Below are 24,285 nucleotides of genomic sequence, written 5' to 3'. Positions count from 1 at the left end.
GACAGACGGACGGACCATTATTTCGATGCGTTACAAACTTTTTGGCCAAAACCAACTTATAATTCCCTCCCCACATAGTGGTGTAGGGTATAAAAATCGATACATAAACAGCAATGATATTTTTTGAGAAGTCTTACAAAGGCAAAGAACTATTGATCCGCCAGGCGAGACTATGTTGAAATGCAAAAACTATTTCCAAGAAATTCCAAACCAACTGGAGGTGTATTGATTACGTAGCAGTCAATTTACATTTAACGTTATTTTGTTGTATCTTATATTTGTCTAAATCGAGTAACATTGAAAAAACGCTCAAAATGGTCAAAAATCCCAACGAAAGATGTCAAAAGTTTCTTTACGTTGTTGGGGAAATTACAACAAAAATAATTTTTTTATAAAAATATTTGACTTTTCATATTCGATCAGCTGGTGTGATACCACTACCTGGTAGTTCTGCTATGACCAGACGTAAAGTTTTTGACGAAAATGTTCAAAAATTTTTTTAGGTTGTATATACTACTCTATTTTTCCAAAAAAAAAATGTACTTGTATGTATATCCCAGAATCAATATGGCAGTTACGTATGCTGGGTAGTTTAAATTCCCACTAAAGTTTCCAATATATTATGTATGAGTATGTATGTGTGTCAATATGGCGCTTATGTACTTGCTTGAACTCCACGTTTCAATTTCCAATGTTTTTTTCGACGAAAGTATGTTTTTCCAAAAAAATTATATACAACCCGTTAAGTGTCCGTCCAAAATAGCGAATTAAAAACGGTTTTTGTCGCGTCCGGGTCAGCTATTGTGTTTTTGTTGTTGTGACTTGCCGTCTTGTTGAAACTGTGTTTTGTTTTTCGCGTACCGAACCGTTTTTGTTTTGTTGTTGTGTTTGTGGATCACTTATTGTTCTTACAATTTATTAAAAGTTATTTCTTTTATTTATTATTTTCATTAATGTTGTACCCACTGTGTTCACTTTGTTTTAAATTTGTTATTTGTCTTCACTTGTTGTGTTATTATGCCAATCTTGTACTTTTTATACCCTCCACCATAGGATGGGGGTATATTAAGTTTGTCACTACGTTTGTAACTACTCGAAATAATCATTGTAGACCCCACAAAGTATATATATTCTTGATCAGCGTGCAATTCTACATCGATATAGCCATGTCCGTCCGTCTGTCCGTCTGTGGAAATCACTCTAGCGTCCGAACGGATTGACGTAGGTTGATGAAATTTTGGGAAAATATGTTATATGTACGTAGGACTTTTGGTATTGAAAGCGGGCTATGTAGGTCCACGCTTTCGTATAGCCCCCATACAAAATGACGCGTGACGCGTCGTCGTTTAAAGGAATTTTTAAGATATTTGGCCCATTTGACCACAGAATTGGTTGTAATTTGGTATTTTGTGTCTTCAGAGGCCAGAAAATATTCCTACCAAAGTTGGGTTATATAAGTCCACGTTTTGGTATAGCCCCCACATAAGGCCCCTTATAAAGTACGCGTCATTAAAATTTATATTTTGAATGTATTAGACCCATTTGATCAAAGAATCGGTTGTAGTTTTGTATTTTGTGTTTCCAGAGGCTAAGAAACATTTCTACCATAAAATGTTTATATAGGTCCACGTGTTGATATAGCCCCCATAATACAATATCTCCCGATTTTCGATATTTTGAACGTTTTAGCCTCATTATCACACCGATATGGCTGAAATTTGGTATTTAGTCTTCTTTAGGCGTATAAAATTTGTAGGTATAGGTCCACACCATCATATAGCCCCCATAGAACGGTACCTTCCGAATTTCGGTATTTTGAAGGTTGTGGCCACATTAATCCACCGAAATGGCAGAAATTTGTGGTGGAGGGTATAAAAAGTTCGGTCCGACCGAACTTAACGCTTTTCTTACTTGTTTGACCTCACAATGTCTTGTACTGTAATATGTTTTTAATTATCAAAAACTGCACTTATTTATATCCGGCACTGAAGGATCAAAATGTTTACTGGGTTAGGTTTTGTTCTTTTATACTTGCGTGTTTGTTTCTTTATGTCCATATTTACATTAGGCAAATTTTCTTGCGGCAAATTGTCTTACATTACAGATACATTCAGATACCCAGTAAGTAACATGTGTTTTACTTCACAACTAACGAGTTCAACGATGTTCCCTATATTTTATATTTAAAAGGGTTTTATTTGTTTTCTTAAATTTTTTTCTATTAAAATTGAAGTGTGGCACTAAATTACTATTTACTTTTGTTATAAATTATTCAATTCCGCTTTTCTTTCACCTGTTATTGAACGATTTAAAATATTGTATGCACCTATGCGTCTGTTGTTGCTTTTGTGTTTGGTATTTCTATGAATTTCAATAAAAGAAACAACTACCGCCACTTATAAATGTGTATATGTATCTATTATACATCTGCACAGTTACAACCGAACACACCAGTTTGAATGTTTTTCAGTTTTCAGTAGGTATAGGTGAGTAGAATGTTGTTTCGGTTACAAGTGTGTATTGTTACCTTTTGAAACAAATATGGTGTGAGTGAGTAAAGAGAGAAAGAGAGTAACATATATGTTTGCCTATAGTTCGCACAAACAGTTATGAGCAGATACCTGTGGTGATACAACAAGTACTTATTGTATGCTATGTGTAAGAAAGGGGGTTTGGTATTAAAACTGCTAACATACATATTTGTTGTTTTTATGTGGAATATGTTAATTTTACTAGAAATAAAGCGTGTATTATTCAAACGTTTTTTATTATTTTATTTATTAATAGTTTAACAATTCACACAAGTAAAACTAAAAAATAATTCAGTCTTTTGAAGATAACATAAAAAGCATTTTAAATACATTTTTGGATGAAACAAATAAACACAATAATTCATATTATTATAAGTAAAAGTTTGATTTTAAAATATAAACGAAAATATTGTGAATAGTTACAGTTTTTATTATTTATTAATAGTAGTTTTAGTGTAATAATGTACATACCTACACAAATCAATTCAGCCTTATATTATAGTATTTTAGATTTACGAAATCCACTCGATTTCAAATGTCAATTCCATAGCATATACGTTAAATTGGATTTATAACGAGAATTGTATATATAATTAATTGTATTATAATTATATATATACGCGTGTGCTCCTATAGAAATAAATAAAATAGCATTCCCTTCCACTTTTCGTGTGTTTTGGGCCATTTATTACTCAAATTATTTAATTTTCATTCAAACCGATGGGTCTTTTCCATTCGTTTATTTTTGACGTATTCGTTCGTCCGATTTTGTTACGAAAACCAAAAAATTACGAAAATAAAAAGCTTTCATTTGTTTGTCACACGAATACAAATGTCAACCGCTATGAAAACCAAATTGTGTCTTCGTTCATGAAATCGACGAACGAATGGGCAAAAACTTTTTACAAAAACACGCTGTTAGATTTGAAATTGCGTTTTTATTAAATTTATAAACATTTGTGCACGTTTTACATACAACAAAATTTGTTATCTCTGCATCATTTTCATCTTTTATTGTCCCAAAACAATCCCATATTTTGCTTCGTCCCCTTTTATCACAAATTTTATATGAACCAGATTTAATATTCTCTTTAATATCTAAACTATTCATTTTAATTTTTTTTTCTTTTTGAATTACAACTTGCACACAATTTTATTTGTTCCACCACCAGTAACTACAAAATATTTGTGGTACCACAGTTATTTGAGGACAAAAAACAAATACAATTCTCACCTACTCGCAATACAACACACAACTGTTTCTCTCTGTTATGTTAGGGTGAGTACGCACAAGTAGCCACATAACATAACTGTTACACTCATTCTCTTTTTCATACCTACTGTAACAGATATGTCTATGGTGTATTTGTTTTGTTAGCACTTGCAGTTACACTGCCGCACGTCTTTAGTATCTATTTGTTGTGGCATTAGTAAATATTAACAGTTTTAATTGATTAAAAAATAAATTCTATAATATTTTAATCAATATAATTTTTTATCAAGCAAAATGTGGAACATTTTGATAAAATTTTTAGTCAATACAATCACAAGTTTATAAAAAAAATGATTAAGCACATACAATTTCTTTGTCAATGTGTGAGATATTTTATCAGTTCAAAAAAAAGATTTTTTTGTAAGTATGACATTTTTTGACTTTGTAATTTAATAATTTGATAAAAATTTGTCAATATGATAATTTTTTATTGCCCGAAAATTGACAAATGTATGATTGAACCTCTGAATTTTTTATTTAATGGCTACATTTTTTCCTGTGTAAGAAATCCAATAACCAAATATAAAAGGTTACCTGTTACATTATCATAATTTATAATTAAGTTTGTTTAATCATATAATAGTTGTATTAGTATCCTCATATACTTAAAGTACTAGTTAGTCACGTAAATTAATTGAGAGTAGTTGTAGTGTAAGTTAAGCACACACTGTAATTTATAATGCTTAATAAGAAAAAATATCTAATATTAAAGACTGAAACTACGGGCCAGCTTCGCGGACCGGCTCACCTAGTATATTTATGATAACACTAACTCACCTGTACATCGGAACTAATAGACTCAGGGATAACATCCGGATTTTTGTCATCATCATTTTCTTTTTCTTCTGAACTCTTTTCACTTGTTTCAGGTGAAAGACTTCTCTGTGTATGTTCATTGCAGTAGTCTTTTCGATGGCAGTTCCTTTTGCGAAATGGTATTCGAAGAGCAAATATCACGCCAAGTCCTGTAATAAGGATTGTCACTGTCAATCCAAGTGTCAACGATATTAAAGGTGTTACGAAGAATTCCGACTTTCCATCAGTACCTTCAAAGAAAGATGACCATCATATAAGGGTAATTAAAAAAAATGTGTTTCTATTTTCTCCAATAGAATTAAAAATTGTGTTTCTAATTAAAAAAATGTGTTTCTATTTTCTCCAAAAATTTTAAATATAAAACTACCTTAGTGTAACAAAACAACAAATTTTGCTAATTTATATTTTTACTTTGCTTGAAATGAATCCTATTCAATGTGGCGAAAATTGGACACAAAAAAGTATAATATGCTTCATTCGCGATCTATTTATATACAAAAGAATGAGCAAACTTCAAAATAAAAACAGCAAGAACAAACATAAAGTTTTTACAATTCAGCAATTCGATACCATACTTCGAAATAGCTTTGTAGACTACAGATGACAACGCCCAATGGTATCATTAATGTATGTGGGTGAATATTGCGAAAAGACTTGTTTTGGGGGTCGAAAACGGCAAAGTGCGAAAATGGGTTTAAATAAATATTTTTCGGCTGATACTATTTTATAAGACAATTTTATGCAAAAATTAGCAGCGGGCCATGTATATATATTTACGGAAATGATATTTAAATATTAAATTTTGTAAGATGCATTTGTCCTTTCATTGTTTTAATTAACTACAGCCTTGACTTTGGAATCGTTCTATTTGGATATAGCTCCCAAGTACAATTTAACATATTCACAGTGGTGTAGGGTATCATATAGTCGAGCCCGGCCGACATGGTTCTTTCCTTATTGACTATTTATTTTTCCTCTGCATTTCTACTTTTTCTTTATGGTTCCATGTTGTATTTGATGGTTTCTTCAAAAATCCTATGATAAATTTATTTAATAATTATTATAGATTGAATAATCTCAAATATACATTACTTATAACCACGGTAATGAGTCCACGGTAAGGATGGAAACGTGACTATTCTTGGATTTAAATGTGGAAATCTTTAAAATTTGTTACAAAATATAATAAAATTCAATGAAGGCTTAAGAAAAGAATACACCATTACCCTAAATTTAGAAATTATAATATAAATAACGGAAAAAATACTCCTCACGGGAATGACAAATTTTCGGGAACATGCGAAAAAAAACACTAAACACTTCAACAGTTCTCAAACAACTGACTATATTTTTCACTTCTGTCGATTATCTTTAAACTAACGGGAATTGTAGCTACATTGACAGATTACAGATGAACAAAACCCGGCTTAGAGCATTTTTTCTTAATAAACACATTGGTCAACTTGAATGACAAAAAAAAATAGGGACACGACTAAAATAACTCAAAATCATAATTTGAAAAAATAAAATTATTTTTATGAAATTAAAATAAACTTTGTCCATTCTTTTAGGAATAACTCCGCGTACTTCATTTATATAATATATTTTGAAATATTAATGAATATCAGTGTTTTTGAACACAAAACGATGCCACGGTAATGAGTATTTGCACCTTGCGACCAATTTTTTTCATATAAATATGTAGAATATTTTATTTTGATTTACTTATTCCGTTTCTAAGAATTTAATTTTTTTTTTCAATATTTTTAACTCTTAATGCGTAGGGACACAGAAACAAGTCTTTTCGCAATATTCACCCACGTAGTTAATACCTGAGGAATTAAAAATGACGTGTTGTATCCATGGTAAAAACAAATTGCAATAAAATGAATTAAACATATTGTTACGGAATTAGGTTTAAATAATCTCCTTGTAGACGTTGTTTTATTCCCCAGAACGATTTGTACCAAATAAAACAGGGTTCGTTTTAGATTAAGTTTCTACAATGCTTTATTTACTTTATTACACTTATTCGTAACCGACTTTAATTACTAAGCACACAGCTTGTATCTAGTTAGCACGCATAATTACTTTAACCGATCCGTTCAGTTCAACGCTTAAAACACAACTAACTCAATGTTGCCGTTCCAACCTGCATTTATTCCCAAAATATCCTTGGTCTAGAAGTATCCAGAACATCTGGCAACACCTCGAATCTGTGCAGCGAACACACAGATGCACATTCGCACTAAGCGAACAACCATACTCACATACATGGGGGAAGATAAATCCAAGTGGACAAGCACACTAATGACGTAATTACAACAACAAACAACTGCAAGAAATAAGAAATGGCAACTAAACGATAATTACATGATTATGGAGAACAAACAAAAGCACATTAATAAAAGGTAAAGTAAGAACTAGAATGATGAAGAGAATTCTACATGATAGTTGTTGTTGCTTAAATAAAGTAACTGCTTAATAAAAAACTTTACGTTACAATTCAAATTTTTAAATTAACGGAAATAAAACTAAATTAACTTATCCTATCAGTTACATTCGTAACAATATTTAGCATTGAATTAATTTTTATTCATTACGTGAAATGTATCATTGATTATGAACCAACGTACGGCTTCATTGCATTAATGAAAGTATTTCATTACATCAATGAAAATATTTCATTGCATTAATGAAAGTATTTCATTGCATTATTGAAAAAGTTTCATTGCAGCAATGAAAAAGTTCCATGGCACTAAAGAAGAAATTCGTTAATTTTTCTTCAATGAAAATTTTTTCGTTTACTCAATGAAGCTTACGTTGGTTCAAAATCAATGACAAATTTCTTTGCTGGAATTTAAGATTTCGTTTATATTATGAAACCTTTTTTTCAGCGCACACGATTATTTTTGAAAGGTTTACCGCTACATGATGACATATACACAACGTGTTGTTATGTGGGTTGTCTCATATTCCAAATTTTGGCTGCGCGTGTTGCAACTTATACCGTTGTTGTTGCTTTGCGACTGTGGGAAACGCTTATATTGTCTGTAACATTAATGTTATTAACTTATAAATATATCGAAAAGTCATTCCTTAGAACTATATTCTCCAAGGGGATTTATACCCTACAACACACTGTGGTAAGGGGTATTATTATATCTTTGTGCATTTGTGTGTAACATACAAAAGGAAACGAGATAGCCCCATAGTTCCTTCTAGGCATACACATAGAATCACTTTCTGAGTCGATTTATGCATGTCCGTCCGTCTGTCCGTTCGTAACGTATATGTCGCATTTATTGTTCGATATGGCTGAAAATTGGGTAATATCATCATTAGCCGTAGGAAGAACGCTATTATTTTTGGTGAAAATCGGTTTAGATTTGAATATAGCTCCCACATATATTTTTGTCCGATTTCACTTTTTTGCTGCACCAAATCTTACTTTCTTTCTTAATTCGCTCTGAAAAAAAAATTTAAAAATGCACTCGCCGCTAAAAAGTTATAAACTTGAACTATCTTACTCTCGTAACTCTACCCACACTGTGTGTTTTCGAGTTTTCGCATTACTCAGCGCCGTTGATATATTTGCGCGTTTTTCGTAAATAACAAACACAAGTGCCATAATAAAGCTGTAATAGCAGTTGTCATATAACAATCTGTCATTCCCTGCTTCTTGCTGTTGAATAAAAAGCTTGCTTAACATAAAAGCTTCCAAATAACATTTGCATGCACGTTGTTTCCAGTCTCTGCTAAAGCTTCGTACTAGATAATTTTGCAACATGTGCTAAGCTTATAAATACGTGAAATCCGTGGTTGGCAATGTTAATAATTCCTTCTATAATGAGTTGTAATAAAATAAACTGCAAGATCGATTATATACATTAAATAATGGTAAGATGTTGGCTTTGCCTGATGCCTATCATATCAAATATATGGAATTAGCTGCATAAACTGCCGATACTCTTAGAGAAGATAAGTGTTTACGATGGAGTTGCAGCCTGCAGTAAATGTCGAACTTATGAAACAGAGTTTTACACATTCTTTAAAACAAAACGAACTGCGTTTAATGAAATGAGCCTTGAATTGAACTTTTATATAGGCATCGTCCTTAGACCACTTTCTTGAATCTCCACTTGATTCTATCCGCAAAAGGAAAAAAAGCATCCTCATTATGAGTGACAATTCGATGAATGAAGCCTCGACACAATCAATTCCGTCGATTTTAATCAATGGTACGCCATCAAAATGCACATCTTCACATTTTCCAGCAGAAAATAAAGCCTTGTCCACTCCCTCTGGTTACAAAGCATTTTTTTCGCCAAAATCGTAAATTAAAAAAAAAAAATAGTTGGTATATTTAAAAGAAAGAAAGAAGAGAAAAGAATAAGCTAAAGAAGAACGCCAAAAGCGTCACAAATGAAAATTGCTTGAATCAGTTAGAATTAAAAAGTCTTCGGTGATTGTTCATTTAATTTGTTAAATTATAGTGCGTTTATGCTCTCAAGGAACAAATTTTAGCTCTCCTCATTTTAAATTTGAAAACTTTTACATGTTTTTGTTTATGGGAACACGCTCTTTGACAATAAAACTTTTTTTAAGCATACCGTCATTAGTAATGAGTCTGCGTATAACTTCAATGTAGACCGTTCTTTTGAATTGCGATATGTCACGTTCGATGAGATCTTTAAAAGCTTTAAGCAAGTAAAATCGAATGCTATTGGACTAGATGACATAGATCCAAAATTTATAAGATTAATACTTCCAGTGCTTTTACCTTGTTCATATCCAACAGTATGGAAAGAAACACACAAAAGTTATTCCTGTTCTAAAATCTGAAAATGCTTTCTGAGAGGTGTCAGAATCGATACAATAGGATGTTGATGACTGTAAGATTAGTTTTCTTGTACTGTTGGGCCACTCTAAAACCTTCGATTGTGTGGATCACTTACATCTTTGCATGAAATTAAGGCGTATTTTTAATCTCACTTCAACAACTTCATACTTAATTATATCCTACCTACGTCGAATGAAGCTTCGCCAGTAAATCCAGTGGATTTTATTTGACGTACACGCTATGTGATTGACATTTAAAACCCACCATTTTGATTTAAAATACAGGCGATGAGAAACTAAGGATAGTATTGATACCATCGATATTTTTATAAGAAATATTGAAACTATGGAATGGTGCGACTATTGATGTCATGGGTTTGAATGGCGTTTTATTTTCCCACATGCACCTCATATGGGAGGCTTGTGGGAATCAGCTGTAAAAGCTTTAAGAACCATTTCAAACGAATAACAGGAGCACACAGATTTACATTCGAGCAATTTGTCACGGTTCTGGCCCGTAGAGAAGGAGTTCTTAATAGGGATAGGTAAGTCGACTTTCGGTTAATCGATTAATCGATTTTTTTGCAGTCAAAAATCTAAAAATTGCAGTCGACTTTTGTCTGTAGGGAAATCGCATAATCGATTATCTTGTGATCGACTTTGCTCATAGACTGTGGACTTGGCGGTTTTACACATTTGTCTGTTTTACAGTTTCAAAAGAAAACTCGAAAATCGACGAATAGTCGATTATAATCGATTTTCTGCGGTTATGAAAAAGTCGAAAGTCGGGATTTTTGAGACAACTAATGCTGGGTACACATTGTCAGTTTTGAATGCCGATATTTCGCAATCATAACTGTCAAACCGTCAAGCAACCACAAAACATTTTGACAAAATGACAAAAATGAACGGCCACACTAGCATGCAACAAAAAAGCTGTCATTCAAAACTGACAATGTGTACCCAGCTTAAAATAATCGCAAGACCGAAACATCGCATTTTTAGTTTTAGACCAAAATCGAAAAGTCGAAAAATCGATTATTGCTTTCCATTACCTATCCCTAGTTCTCAACTCTCGCCCGACTTTTGCAATCTCACCTTAACTACAGGCTATTTTTTTTTTTGAGGTTCCCCAATTAAGGTTTTACTCGAACCAATTTCTGAAAATCTATCTATGCCAATAGATGGCTTAAACTAAAAGCTATGCATTATACATGTGCAATAGTATAACTTTTTGTATCAACCAAACAGATATATCATATACATAACATATATAATATGATATAAATGTGGGAATGAGTGTAACAGTTATGATATTGTTTGGGTTGTTTATATTCACAATAACATAACTGATAGGGGATACATATGTTAAAGACATGAACAGTTACAACTGAACGCATCAATTTGAATGTTTTTCTTGTTTCAGTTAGTGGAATGTACAAAAGTGGCTACTACAAAAGTTAGTGGGTACTACAAAAGTTTCCGCCCTAATAATGAAAACGCGAATATTTTTGAAAAATAGCTTTATTATATTCCAAAGAATTCTCCAGCTTGTTTTATACACTTTTTCACACGCTCAAACCAATTGTTGAAGCGTTTTTTGTGTTTTTCTTATATATATAAATGAGCTTGGTGATAAGTGATTGACTGACTGACTGACTCATCATCAACGCCCAGCCAAAACGGCTAAAGCTAGGAGCTTGAAATTTTACCAGTGGGTCACTGTTGATGCAAATGTGCGAGATAAGGCCGGGTTTTAGAAAATTCGTCCTGGAACCACAAAAAATAACAACAACAAAAATCCTTATTTTTCATTATTATTACGTACTTATGCACTTAGTTGGCCCTCTGCAAGACAGGTGTCAAATTAACAATGCTATAACTTCATGATACCGTAAACGATCACACATAATTTCAAATTTTGTAGTTTACTTCTAGGCGCACTTATTTTACCGTAAACCACTAAATAATAGAAAGACAAGACATTTGTTATCTTCCATTGCAACAGATGTCGTGAATAACTAAATGTTTGCAAATCAATGAAAGTGCAATAAAATTGTGCATACTACCACTATTTATTTGCAATTAAGAATTTTATCGTATATGGAGATGTACAGTCATAACTATTCAATTTCAAAATCTGTAATTTGAAGAAATCGATAACTAATTAATGAAATCAATAATAGGCCCCAGGAATATAGGAATTTGGCATGGAAATCAAGGTTGGGAAGTGGTGCTTCTAAAAGGAAATGGTTTGGAAAATTACCAATCATGTGTACGAAAAGTATTAAATGGTACTAAATTTAGTACAATTTAGATTTGGGTGAACGTAAAGAGCTGGAAACCTGAAATTTGGAATTAAGGTTACTGTTGTAGTGTTGGATTGAGATATGAGGGTAGTTTTGGAAATTCGTGCTTATGTGTATGAAAAGTACTAAATGGTACTAAATTTGATACAATGGGGATTTGGGTGAACGGATAATAGCTGGAATCTCGATATTTGGAATTGAGATTACAGGTGGGGTGTAGGATTGAGGTAGTTTTGAAAATTCGTACTTATGGGTACGAAAAGTACTAAATGGTACTAAATTTAGTACAATTTGGATTTGAATGAACGGATAGAGCTGGAAACCTGAAATTTGGAATTAATATTACTGTTGAAGTGTAGGATAGAGATATGAGGGTAGTTTTGGAAATTAGTACTTATGTGTACGAAAAGTACTAAATAGTACTAAATTTGGTACAATAGGGATTTGGGTGAACGGATAGAGCTGGAATCCTGATATTTGGAATTGAGATTACTGTTGGAGTGTAGGATTGAAGAACTTTTGGAAATTCGTACTTATGTGTATGAAAAGTACTAAATGGTACTAAATTTGATACAATGGGGATTTGGGTGAACGGATAAAAGCTGGAATCTCGAAATTTGGAATTGAGATTACTGGTGGGGTGTAGGATTGAGGTAGTTTTGAAAATTCGTACTTATGGGTACGAAAAGTACTAAATGGTACTAAATTTAGTGCAATTTGGATTTGGGTGAACGTATGTATGTAGCTGGAAACCTGAAATTTGGAATTAAGATTACTGTGAAGTGTAGGACTGAGATATGAGGGTGGTTTTGGAAATTCGTACTTATGTGTTCGAAAAGTACTAAATTTGGTACAATAGGGATTCGAGTGAACGGACAGAGCTGGAATCCTGAAATTTGAAATTGAGATTATTGTTGGAGCATAGGATGGGGGAAATTTTGGAAATTCGTATTTATGTGTACGAATAGTACTAAATGGTACTAAATTTAGTACAATTTAGATTTGGGTGAAAGGAAAGAGCTGGAAACCTGAAATTTCGAATTAATATTACTGTTGAAGTGTAGGATTGAGATATGAGGGTGGTTTTGGAAATTAGTACTTATGTGTACGGAAAGTACTAAATGGAACTAAATTTTGTATAATGGGTATTTGGGTGAACGGATAGCTCTGGAATCTCGAAATTTGGAACTGAGATTACTGGTGGAGTTTAGTATTGTGGAAGTTTTGGAAATTCGTACATAGGGTACGAAAAATACTAAATAGCACTAAATTTGGTACAGTTTCGATTTGGGTGAACGGATAGAGTTTGATTCCTCAAATTTGGACTGAGGATCACTGATGAAGAGTAAGAAATATGCACCAAAGGGTTTTTGGAAACTTGAGTGTACGAAAAGTACTAAATGGTACTAAATTTAGTACAAGTTGGATTTGGGTGAACGGATAGAGCTGGATTCCTGAAATTTGGAATTGATATTACTGTTGGAGTGTAGGACTGGGGAAGTTTTGGAAATTCTTACTTATGTTAATGAGAAGTACTAAATTTGGGACAATGGGGATTTGGGTGAAGGGACATAGTTGGAATCTCGAAATTTGGAATTGAGATTACTGGTGGGGTGTAGAATTGAGGTAGTTTTGAAAATTCGTACTTATGGGTACGAAAAGTACTAAATGGTACTAAATTTATTGCAATTTGGATTTGGGTGAACGTATGTATGTAGCTGGAAACCTGAAATTTGGAATTAAGATTACTGTGAAGTGTAGGACTGAGATATGAGGGTGGTTTTGGAAAGTCGTACTTATGTGTTCGAAAAGTACTAAATTTGGTACAATAGGGATTCGAGTGAACGGACAGAGCTGGAATCCTGAAATTTGAAATTGAGATTATTGTTGGAGCATAGGATTGGGGAAATTTTGGAAATTCGTATTTATGTGTACGAATAGTACTAAATGGTACTAAATTTATTACAACTTGGATTTGGGTGAACGGATAGAACTGGAATCCTGAATTTTAAGTATTTTAATTTTATTTATTTTAATTTAAAGCATGAATTTTAGTAAACGGAAAGAGTTAGAATTTGAAACCCGTTCGCGGTAGGCTATAGAGTAGAATTTGAAAAATCGGAAAATCGAATTGTACAGAATTTGGTACAATTTGTTTTTGTGTAAATGGGTTTTTGGAAATTCGTCGTAGAAAGGTACGAAAAGTGCTAAAGTGTACTAAATATCGAATCCATTGTATTAGCAAACGCGAAGAGCTAGAATTCTGAAATTTTGAACGAGTGGTCATTGGTGGAGAGTTAGGAAGATGTGCCAAAGGGTATTTAGAAACTCGACCTATAAGTGTACGAAAAGTACTAAAAGTTTCTAAATTTGGTACCAATTGCATATTTTTAATGGATAAAGCTAGAATCTTCAAATTTGGTATGGGAATCAAGGTTGGGAAATGGCGTTGAAATAAGGATATGGGTTTGGAAGTTCGTTTTTATGATTACGAGCAGTAATAAATTTGGATTTGGGTGAACGGATAGAGATGGAATCCTAAAGTTTTGAATTAAGATTACTGTAGGGGTGTAGGATTGAGATAGTTTTGGAAATTCGTACCTTTGGGTACGAAAAGTACTAAATGGTACTAAATTTGGTACAATTTGGATTTGGATGAACGGAACTAAGATTACTGCCGGACAGTAGAATTGAGGTAGTTTGGAAATTCGTACTTATGGGTACGAAAACCACTAAATTTGGTACAATTTGAATTTTAGTAAACGGATAGTGTTGGAATTAAGATTACTGTAGGAGTGTAGTATTGAGGAAATTTTGAAAAGTCGTACGTATGGGTACGAGAAGTACTAAATATGGTACAATATAGATTTGGGTGAACGTGTAGACCTGGAATCCTGAAAATTTTGTTTGGGAATGAAATGGTACTAAATTTGATACAATTTGGATTCTGGTGAATTAATAGAGCTGGAATCCTGAAATTTGGAATTACGATTACAGTCGAAGAGTAGGATTCAGGTTGTTTTGAAAAAGCAAACTTATGGTACTAATTTTAATACAATTTGTATGTAGGTGAACGGATAGCGGTGGAATTCTGCAATTTGAAAGTATGATTATTGTAGCCCTGTTGCGTTGAGGAAGTTTTGAAAATTGGTACGATAATTCTAAATTGTTCTAAATTTTGTACAATTTTAATTTGGTTTAACGGATAGAGTTTGAATCCTGAAATTTGGAAGTAAGATTACTACTAAAGTGAAGGATTGAGGTAGTTTTGGAAAATCTTACTTATGGATACGAAGAGTTTGACTTGATACTAAGTTTGGTACAATTTGGAATTGGACGAACGGATACAGCTGGAATCTTGAGATTTGGAAATACTGTAATTATTATGGAATTTACTGTAATTATTTTGTATTAATGTCTGTGTATGGATGAGATATATCGTCGAAATACGTACCATAAGTATACGAAAATTATTTAATGGTACTCAATTTGTTTTTGGGTGTAGGGACAGTGCTGGAATTTTTATTTTTTGGAGTTTGGGTGTGTATTGGTGTGCAACGTTGATCTCGCTGTTAATGTGTAAGGGTGAGATACGGCTGATCTTTTTGAAAATCGAACTTAAAGGGTACGTACAGTACTAAGATAAAAATAAATATTGATTAAAATTGGTATTAGTGCGACCAAATTTTCAGTGTTTGTCATTTCCATATTATATATTGTTTATTTGTTTTTTATATGCTTTCCGCATACGAAGTAGCGGGCATTTTGCTAGTTATAACTATATTTAAAATACAATACAAATACAATTCTCACCATAACATATATATGTCTATGGTATATTTGTTTTGTTAGCACTTGCATATTTGGTGGAAAAGTCTTTAACCACTGAGAATAGTAATTGGCAAATTACGGCAAATTACTTTGAAAATATTGATAAAACGTCAAACATGGTGGTACTGTTGTATGGGGCGTGGACATACGTGCGTTTTGATGTTCCGTATGAAACACAGATAAGATTATGTTCCTAGCTTTTCGCGAAATGATTTTCTGATAATTTTTCCGATAGTACTATGAAAAATGCGCATTTATTTTCGGTCATCAAGATAGAACAGTCATTTTAATTTAGCGCATTGTGGAGATATTAACGCCGAGTTTTCTTTCAGTCGATAAAGCGGGACTTTCTAATCATTAGACATCGGATTTTGCATATTTGCATATTTTTTATTAATAAAGATACGAAAATTCTGATTGGACCAAAATTCGTTTTGAAGAAAACTGAGTGCAATGACAGGCTCATATTTTTTATTTTATGCAAAAAAAGAACAAATCTATATTAAATTATATCGACTAATACTCATCTATCACTCATGCACATTATCATGTCCATGCCTGGCGATTCTGTCCGGAGTTAATTTTGATGCGTGTGGAAGATCGAAGAAAGTTAGTCCGAGACAATGATTATTCTATGAACTGCCTAACAAGAAGTCATCAGGTGCGCCGTTCCCACTCCAAAGTGGTTTTCAAAAAATACGGCAGTTAGCACCAGTCTATGTTGCACCCGGAGTCTTCCACCACTTCAGCACTCGTTCGCAAGGAAGAGTCCCATAAAATATCAAATAAATTGCGCGAACGGGTAACACCGCCCAACTCGAACAGATCCTCCAAAAGACACAAAAAGCAAACCAGGGCACTCAGAAGCCGAAACAAAATCGCACTCGACCTAAACCTAAACAACAACACGAGTCATTTCAACGCCAGTCATTTCAACGCCAACGCTATCAGCGGAAACAAAACAAACAACAACGGCAACCAAATCGAAACCACCAGCAATGGAGTTGTACAATCTTGTTCATTTGGAGGATTTAGTTCAATAGCTCTTCTCTATTAACTGAACTAGTTCAATAATGTGGTTCATAGTGCAATATTCAGTTCAATCATTCGGATAGGAATCGTACGCATGATGAAAACACATACATACACCAAATAGGAAATAACATTATAATAGTATAATTAAACTACAAAAAAATTACATTTAGATATTTCAGAAAGAGACTTTAAGTTTGCTTTAAGTTTAAGAAAAACATCCTTCGGAAAAATTTGTAATTACAATTTCATTTAAGTGGCTGATATAAAATCTTATTTTGTGGGTGTGTAGAAATTGTCATTGCGAAAAAAGCTTTGTGTATTTATGTTTTTTTTTTTTATTTTCTTCATTTTTTCTATCCAAGACAAGGTACGTTGAATAGGTAATGGATTCGATATAGTGGGATATGTTACTTCATAAATGTTCTTTATGTAGAAATTACTTTTATTACAATGGTGATTGACACTTCACATTGATCCAAAACATAAACAAAACTGATTACATAACGAAGGCATCACTTAGCACATAAGACGGCGTCACTTTTTTCATATGTGAATGATATGCTGAACTAGATTGTAAATCCTTCGTTGATTTTTCGGTCGGCGCTCAGTGAGCTATTGAACTATATCGAATAATCTAAATCATACGCTACTTTCAGTGAATCGTTAAATTGAACTAGTTCGTTCATGAGCTTTACAATTCTAACCAGCAATGCCACCAAAGCCCAATTTATCGTCAGTAAAGCTGTAAACAGATACAACGTTTGGGTAAAGTTTTGCGTTTGGCATCGATGCCCGAAAATTTCTCTTGCTCTACGTCTCTTTGTGTTGCACACAACGGCGCTCAGTTCTGGGCATCAAAGTCAAAAAAATTTGAATTTTGCGTTTTGATGCCGGCGTATTTTTTGACACTTCTTTGTTTACATGTCAAACAAACACATTGACACTATTTGGACGTTTTTTGTTTTGTTATTCTTTGTTTGTTTTTGCTTGTTTTCAATTCATTTCAAAAAATTATAAAATAAAAATGTTTGAGGAGGAATTAATTAACAGCATTCAACTCCATGAATGCATCTATAATAAAGGCAGTAATTTATACCGAAACAAAATTGCCAAAGAAAAAGCATGGAGTGCTGTGGCTGCTGAAGTGGGTAAGCCGGGTAAGTTAATAAAAAAATCCTAATTTCTACGTTCAAACTATTAATTACATACAATCTAACTATTTGAACTATTTAGTAAAACAGTGTCAAACTCGATGGAAAAGTTTACGGGACAGATACACTAAGGAACACCTAAAGTTGTCCTCGGGAAGTGGAGCTCCTGAATATAGTCCAGAGTGGAGGTTCACTAACTCAATGTCTTTTCTAAGTGACTATATTCAACCCAGGCCGTAAGTATAGATAAAAAATGTGATTGGATACACAAAGTCCAGGAATTTTGACTACTGGTCTGTTCCAGAACTGCAAGAATCTACTATATACAATTTTTCAATATCAGTGTCGAATAAAAAAGTGAAATTTTAATGCAGCCGGTAAGGCCGAAATCGTGGACAACACAGTCTGTTCCATTGCCATCTTTACCTCGGGAAGGTCAAACAACTCCTCCACTGAATCAACTTTTCTGTGCCGCTCGTATTATTTCAGAAGTTTTATTACTTTTTCACAAATGGGTTGATCATATACATGCATGCGCCAAGTTCAATGTTCTCTTTGGATAATGACTACTAAATAATGACTAATCTGAGGAAGACGACTGGAATCATAATTACAGTCATTATTTTGGGCCTGAGAACACCAATATTATTGTTGGTGTAAGCCTAGTCTAATGTCATTGTTAGTGCCTAACTTTTCATAGGATCTTTGTGCTTTTCATTATACCCTCCATCATAATTTTTTTCATTCCGTTTCAACACATCGAAATATTCGTCGGAGACCCTATAAAGTATATATATATATTATTGATCAGCATAAAATTCTATGTCTACTTGACCATGTCCGTGCGTCCGTCTGTCTGTTGAAATCAAGATACAGCTCGCAATTTTAAAGATAGAGAGTCAAAATTTGGTACAGGAGTTTTTATTACTTGCAGGATGGTTAGTATTGAAAATGGGATATATCGGTCCATGCCTTCATATAGGCCCCATAGAACGGTACCTCCCGATTTTTCGTATTTTGAAGGCTGTGTCTTCAATATTCTACCAAAATGGCTGAAATTTGGTATTTAGTCTTCCAAGAGTTATAAAATATTCCAGAAAAGTATTATCAGTATAGGTCCACGTCTTACATCCCCATAGAAGCGCACTTCTTGATTTTAGGTATTTATAAGTTTTAGCCAAATTCTCTTACCGAAATATAGGAAATTTGGTATTTAGTCTTCTTTGAGCCTAAAAACTTTCCGTCAGAAATTTGTCGGTATAGATCGACGTTTTGAAATAGCTCCCATAGAATGGTGCCTCACATTGTTTTACCGAAATTGCTGAAATTTAGTATTAAGTCTTCTTCAACACGAAAGGAAACTAATTATTCCGTTTTACTTCAATACAACTTGTGGTGGAGGGTATAACAAGTTCGGCCCGGCCAAACTTAACGCCGTTCTTACTTGTTTTCGTGTATATTGGGTGTTGTTGGGCTGTGGTTACCCATTATAAACCATTGATTGGATTCATCACTTTGAACATTTTGCCCCTCCTCACAAGAATCTTCTCATTACACCCAATACCATTCGGTATCTTTAAAACGTTTCCTGAACTACAGGATTCCGTTTCGCCGCTGCCGCCGAGTGGAAGAGATTTCTTTGACCGTTTATTCCCTTGACTGGATTGATGTTGGTGATCTGTTACTGTAGATAATGGTTAGAAATGTTGTTGCTGTCGGTCTTCTCTACGTCTGGAGCTGCTGTAATGGTGGTGTTGATGCCGGTAGCTGTGGACAAACTGGAGTTGCCCCAACACCATTATTAGTTTAACAACACCATTATTTTGCTGATTGGGTTTATCATATTGACGGCAGTTGTTTATGATCTTACAAGGGATGATGAGGTTGCCGTAATTATTGGTATTGCCTGCGATGATAATAATGATGGGGTGATTTTGTGTTTATCCGTAGAAGTTAAATTTTGTGGTAAAACCGAAATTTAATTTCAGTATATTGCAGCCTGGGGCAATTATGTGGTTTCAGGCGAAGAAGGGTATTTTATCACTGTTGAAAAGATGAATTTATTATTTAGTCTAACCCAGGAAGAACACGGGCTTAAAGAGTGTATTATGCCGTTCGAAGCTCACTCTCAAAAAAATCAACGATGAAGCCATTTCTTTTCTTTTTTCGGATGTGCAAATACCTTCCAGTAAGGCCACACAACGACTCCATACCAAGAAGACTGCGTAGATTGGGTTATCGTATCCATTTCTAGGAAAAAATTTAACCGCATAGCTGGTGTTGGTCCCTGTCCATAGATGAAAGTCATTAATTCCCGGACTAATGCCAGTCACACACTTAATCTTCTAATTTTTAAAGCAAATTTAACTGCGTGTTTATAAAATGTTATTATATGTAAACTTACTATAATACTCTACTTTTCCATACCATATTTCTAACGGAATGTTTTCCTTATTTTCAGAACAACTAGCAACTTTGACACAAATGAAGGGGATGAGTACACATATGAATACTTAAGTGATGATTTGGAAATAACATTCGAGGAATATTCGCAGCCAGATTTTAGTGCATCAATCCCAAAACAAATCCACCAACAAGAAATTCCGAAGAAAAAAAAGAAAATCAGTAGCGACTCTAATGAAAAATTTTGTGAGATGGTAGAAAACATTACCGATATTGTTAAAGAGAAAAAAGAAAAAGAAGATATGGATGATGGTTGTTATAGATTCATAGAATCATTGCTTCAATCTGTCGACAACCCTACAAGAAAAATTATAAAAGTCGAACTTATAAATTTTGCAGCTGATAAAGTAAAAACTTTTCTGGATAAATAGAAAATACGTGGAAAAAATACAATGCGTACTTCCATATGTATTCTATGTTTAAAAATTAGATTTTGTATATCAATACATACACATATAGACTGAATAGTACCTTTGCTTGATTTTTAATACTAATGAAGTACAAATTCAATGTCTGATGATTAAAAATCTATCTGACAATATACTACAAATATTATTTTTTGTCCAAAATCTTCTTTCGTATCTATTATTTTAATCGTAATTGTTTGAACTTCTTGAGTTTTTATTTATTTCTTATAGTACGTTTACATTTACGAAATCGAGTGCATTTAAAATATCAATTCCTTTGCGTATACGCCGAATGAAAACTCATATGAAAACCAATTGGATTTCGAATAAGCAAAGGAATTAACAATAGAAATCTACTCGATTTCGTAAATGTAAACGTAATATTACAGCAGGTTTCTCTATGACGAATCAAAAGAAAATTCGCTGGAGTTTTGTTTGATTGGATATAAAAAGCAATGAATTATTTTTCGAACGAACTTTCTTTAGAATATTTTTAGTGATACATTAATTTCTTTTGTCATATGTTTACTAAGTACACTTATGAATAGTATAACAATTGTGAGTTCCTTTTTATTTAATAAGTTTATTTTTATTTAATAATTTAATAAATAATTTTTTTAATATTAAAAATAAAATCGAAATGTGAATTATATATACATGAACATAGCCTTTTGAATTAAGAATGGGGTATTTTTAAATTGGATTTTTTGATATGTAATCTTTCAACACATCTCTCAAGTAAAATGCCTTTTTGGTGGCATTATTAAATTTTTTTCTTCCTATGGAAGAGATATTGTTAGAAGTCACAATTTCATTTCTCCATAGCCCTTCCTTGCCATCCATATCACCGGCAAATATTTCCGGACAGTAGCTTTCGTCATTAACTTTCAAATAGTTATGTAGAACGACTGTTGCTTTGACAATTAATTCAGCGGCATCGGGAGATACATATAAATTGGATAATAATATCCTCCATCTAACCGTCAAAATTCCAAATGAGTTTTCAATTGTTCTCCTTGCTCTGGATAAACGCATATTAAACACTTCCCTATCTTGGGGAAGAAAGGATCCAGGGTAGGGTCTAATAAGATTATCCCTGAGGGGGAATGCAGCATCGCCAACAAAAAAATAAGGAATTTTAATTCCTTCGGGTTGCAGCTGTTCATCTTCCGGAAGACCCAAGTTGTTGTCCAACAAACGTTTTCCGAACTCAGAGTTTCTGAGGATTCCCCCATCACTTTGGGAACCGTATGCACCAATGTCAACTACAGTAAATTTGTAGTTGGCATCACAGACAGCCAATAAAACAATTGAATATGTACCTAGAACAAAGAATACGTGTTAAGATATTACAAAAAAAAAAATTAGTTTGAAATAATTACCCTTGTAATTATAGTACATGGATCCCGACTTTGCAGGGCACTTAATATTTATGTGCTTTCCGTCTATGGCTCCTACACAATGTGGAAAGTTCCACTTTTCCCCAAAATCTTCGGCGATTTTAGCCCAATTTGCTGTGGATGGAACTGGCAATACAACAGGAGACAGTTTTTGCCACAGTGTTTCGCATGTTTGCCTTATTATAGCTCTCACTGTTGAGGCCCCCATCTTAAACGTTAAGGATAGATAACGAACACTATCCCCGTGTGCCAAATATCTTAAAAATGCAAAATAAAAACTTTGTATATACATTCATATTTCGCAAATAAAAAATAATTACATCAGGGTCAAGAACAATCTACATTTAGCAGATATAGATGGTCTATTCGAATTCTTGGTCAATTCGTCCTTCAACAGATTAAATAGCGCATCAAAAACTGGAGGCTCCATTCTGACCATAATCCGGAATTGTTCCACGTCGGTATGATACAGTCTTTCAAAATCGAGTGCGAATGTACCGTCAACATCTCTGTTCTCGTACAGAGGTCGTGTCCAAAATTTTCTTTCTATAGTGCGAGGAAGACATTTCCATACTTCATACACCCCTTTAAGTAATTTTAAATAGAATAATATATCCAAATATTTCATTTTATGTATGTTTAGAACACGGCACTTTTAAATAACATTTCTAAAATGTTGAGCGCCAAACATATGTTATTGTTTGTTTACATAAAACATATGGCTTTCGACGGCGTTATCAAACGTTTTATGTGTGTTACCAACGCCCAACCCAAGTCGACGACGACGAACGACACGAAACTTCAAAACAACGTTGTGTGTGTTTTAGGCTTAAGGGCATCGCCAACGAAATCATCAGCCAAATCGGTTCCAAAACAATTGATGTTTGTTGTTCATCATTCTCAACCACGCCACATGCAGTGAAGGTCGTCAAGCAGTGGTGTCCTTATGCCAGACTAGTTGGTATTTGTTAAATGTGAATAAAATACGACCGTGGCTACACATATATATATGTAATGCCACCTGTATTTCACTAATGTAAATAGATTATCTAATGCAATAGATTATTTAGTTAATAACCGAATATTCATCATTTAAAAGTGATTTATCGTTAAAAAGTTTCGTGATCATCCCTTAGATGATGACATTAGAGAAATCTTGAATTAGAATTATCTGGAATAAGTACAAATCTGTATTTAAGCCGATGTACAGAAGATGAAATATCCTCAGTTGTGTGTAATCAATTAAGGTGATAACGTGGAAATAAAGTAAAAGTAAAACCTCAAAAACCGCGAGTGCTTTATTCCTAACTGGGTTAAAGTACGAGTAAATAAAGTAAAAATATTAAATTTGCAATAGGTTATGGGCCCAGAAGAGCTCCGAAAAAATAAGTTGAAACTGTGTGTGTCCAAGAACTCTGGAAAAGTGTGCCCAGAAGAACATTGTGGAAAAGTGTGTTCCAACAGAATATGAAGTGTGTGTGTGTGGCCAAGATACTCCTGTTGTGTGTCAACAAGGAAAAGGAAGGAAGTATCTCTTGTGTGCTCTTGGTGCATTTGGAGTGCTAGGACGTGGTGTGCGGTTCATTAAAGAAACCCGAAAAGAATAACGACACATGGGTCAAAAAGGATGAGAATGCGCTGGCGACCATAATTTTGAGTATAACGGCAAGGCAGATCTCGTTTATAAAAACCTGCAAATCATCGTTTGCGGCATGGAACACCTTGAAAGATGTACATAGACCAAACGGCCCGGTACGTAAAGTCACCGTTTTTAAGCAATTGTTGAGCATGCGCATGGGTGAGGGTCATTGCGTTCAACAGCATGTGTTCAAATTCGCTGCTATAAGTGGCAAACAAGCGGAAACCGGGATCGAGATCGAAAGGAGCTATTTGTTATAATGCTACTAGCAAGCTTACCAAAATCGTATGAAAAATTGTGGTGGCCTTGGAAACCAGAGTCGATTGCCAAGTCTGATTACCTTAAAAATTAAGCTTGCTGAATAGGGGGAGGGAAGGAAGCCAAACCGCGTAAAAGCAGTAGAAAATGCATTTGTGTCGCACAACAAAAATAAAGAAGGTCCCACATATTCCAAATGAGCAATAACAACTACAACCACGAGCGAGCAAATAAGCATGTGCACAACAATAATAACAAGAAAGGAAAGTCTACAGTTGCGGTCGTAAAGGGCATTGGGCAGAGCAATGCAAAAACAACAAAGGCAAGACG

The 24,285-nt window shown here is 33.7% G+C and overlaps 2 protein-coding genes across 6 annotated transcripts in view; one reads left to right on the top strand and one right to left on the bottom strand.

The window, feature by feature from the left end:
* Nucleotides 1-24,285, bottom strand: part of side-VII (sidestep VII transmembrane protein) — a 1,783,907-nt gene that overhangs the window by 296,264 nt on the left and 1,463,358 nt on the right. For 4 of the 5 annotated variants that reach the window (XM_073992696.1, XM_073992713.1, XM_073992688.1 and 1 more), the window contains one exon: nucleotides 4,582-4,850. In XM_073992696.1, coding sequence (XP_073848797.1) covers nucleotides 4,582-4,850 — 269 coding nt within the window. The remainder of the gene's footprint in view (nucleotides 1-4,581; nucleotides 4,851-24,285) is intronic. The other variant, XM_073992706.1, reaches the window with a different exon arrangement.
* LOC141390599 (transcription factor Adf-1-like) lies at nucleotides 17,602-22,244 on the top strand. The gene is made up of 4 exons (XM_073963550.1): nucleotides 17,602-17,794; nucleotides 17,871-18,024; nucleotides 20,250-20,355; nucleotides 22,164-22,244. The coding sequence occupies exons 1-4, from the start codon at nucleotides 17,662-17,664 to the stop codon at nucleotides 22,242-22,244; spliced, it is 474 nt and encodes a 157-aa protein (XP_073819651.1). The 5' UTR covers nucleotides 17,602-17,661.

Source organism: Musca autumnalis, unplaced genomic scaffold (assembly GCF_047663935.1).
Source record: "Musca autumnalis isolate F117 unplaced genomic scaffold, ASM4766393v1 scaffold_1, whole genome shotgun sequence".
Taxonomy (NCBI): domain Eukaryota; kingdom Metazoa; phylum Arthropoda; class Insecta; order Diptera; family Muscidae; genus Musca; species Musca autumnalis.
This window is presented reverse-complemented; position numbering and strand designations above follow the sequence as displayed.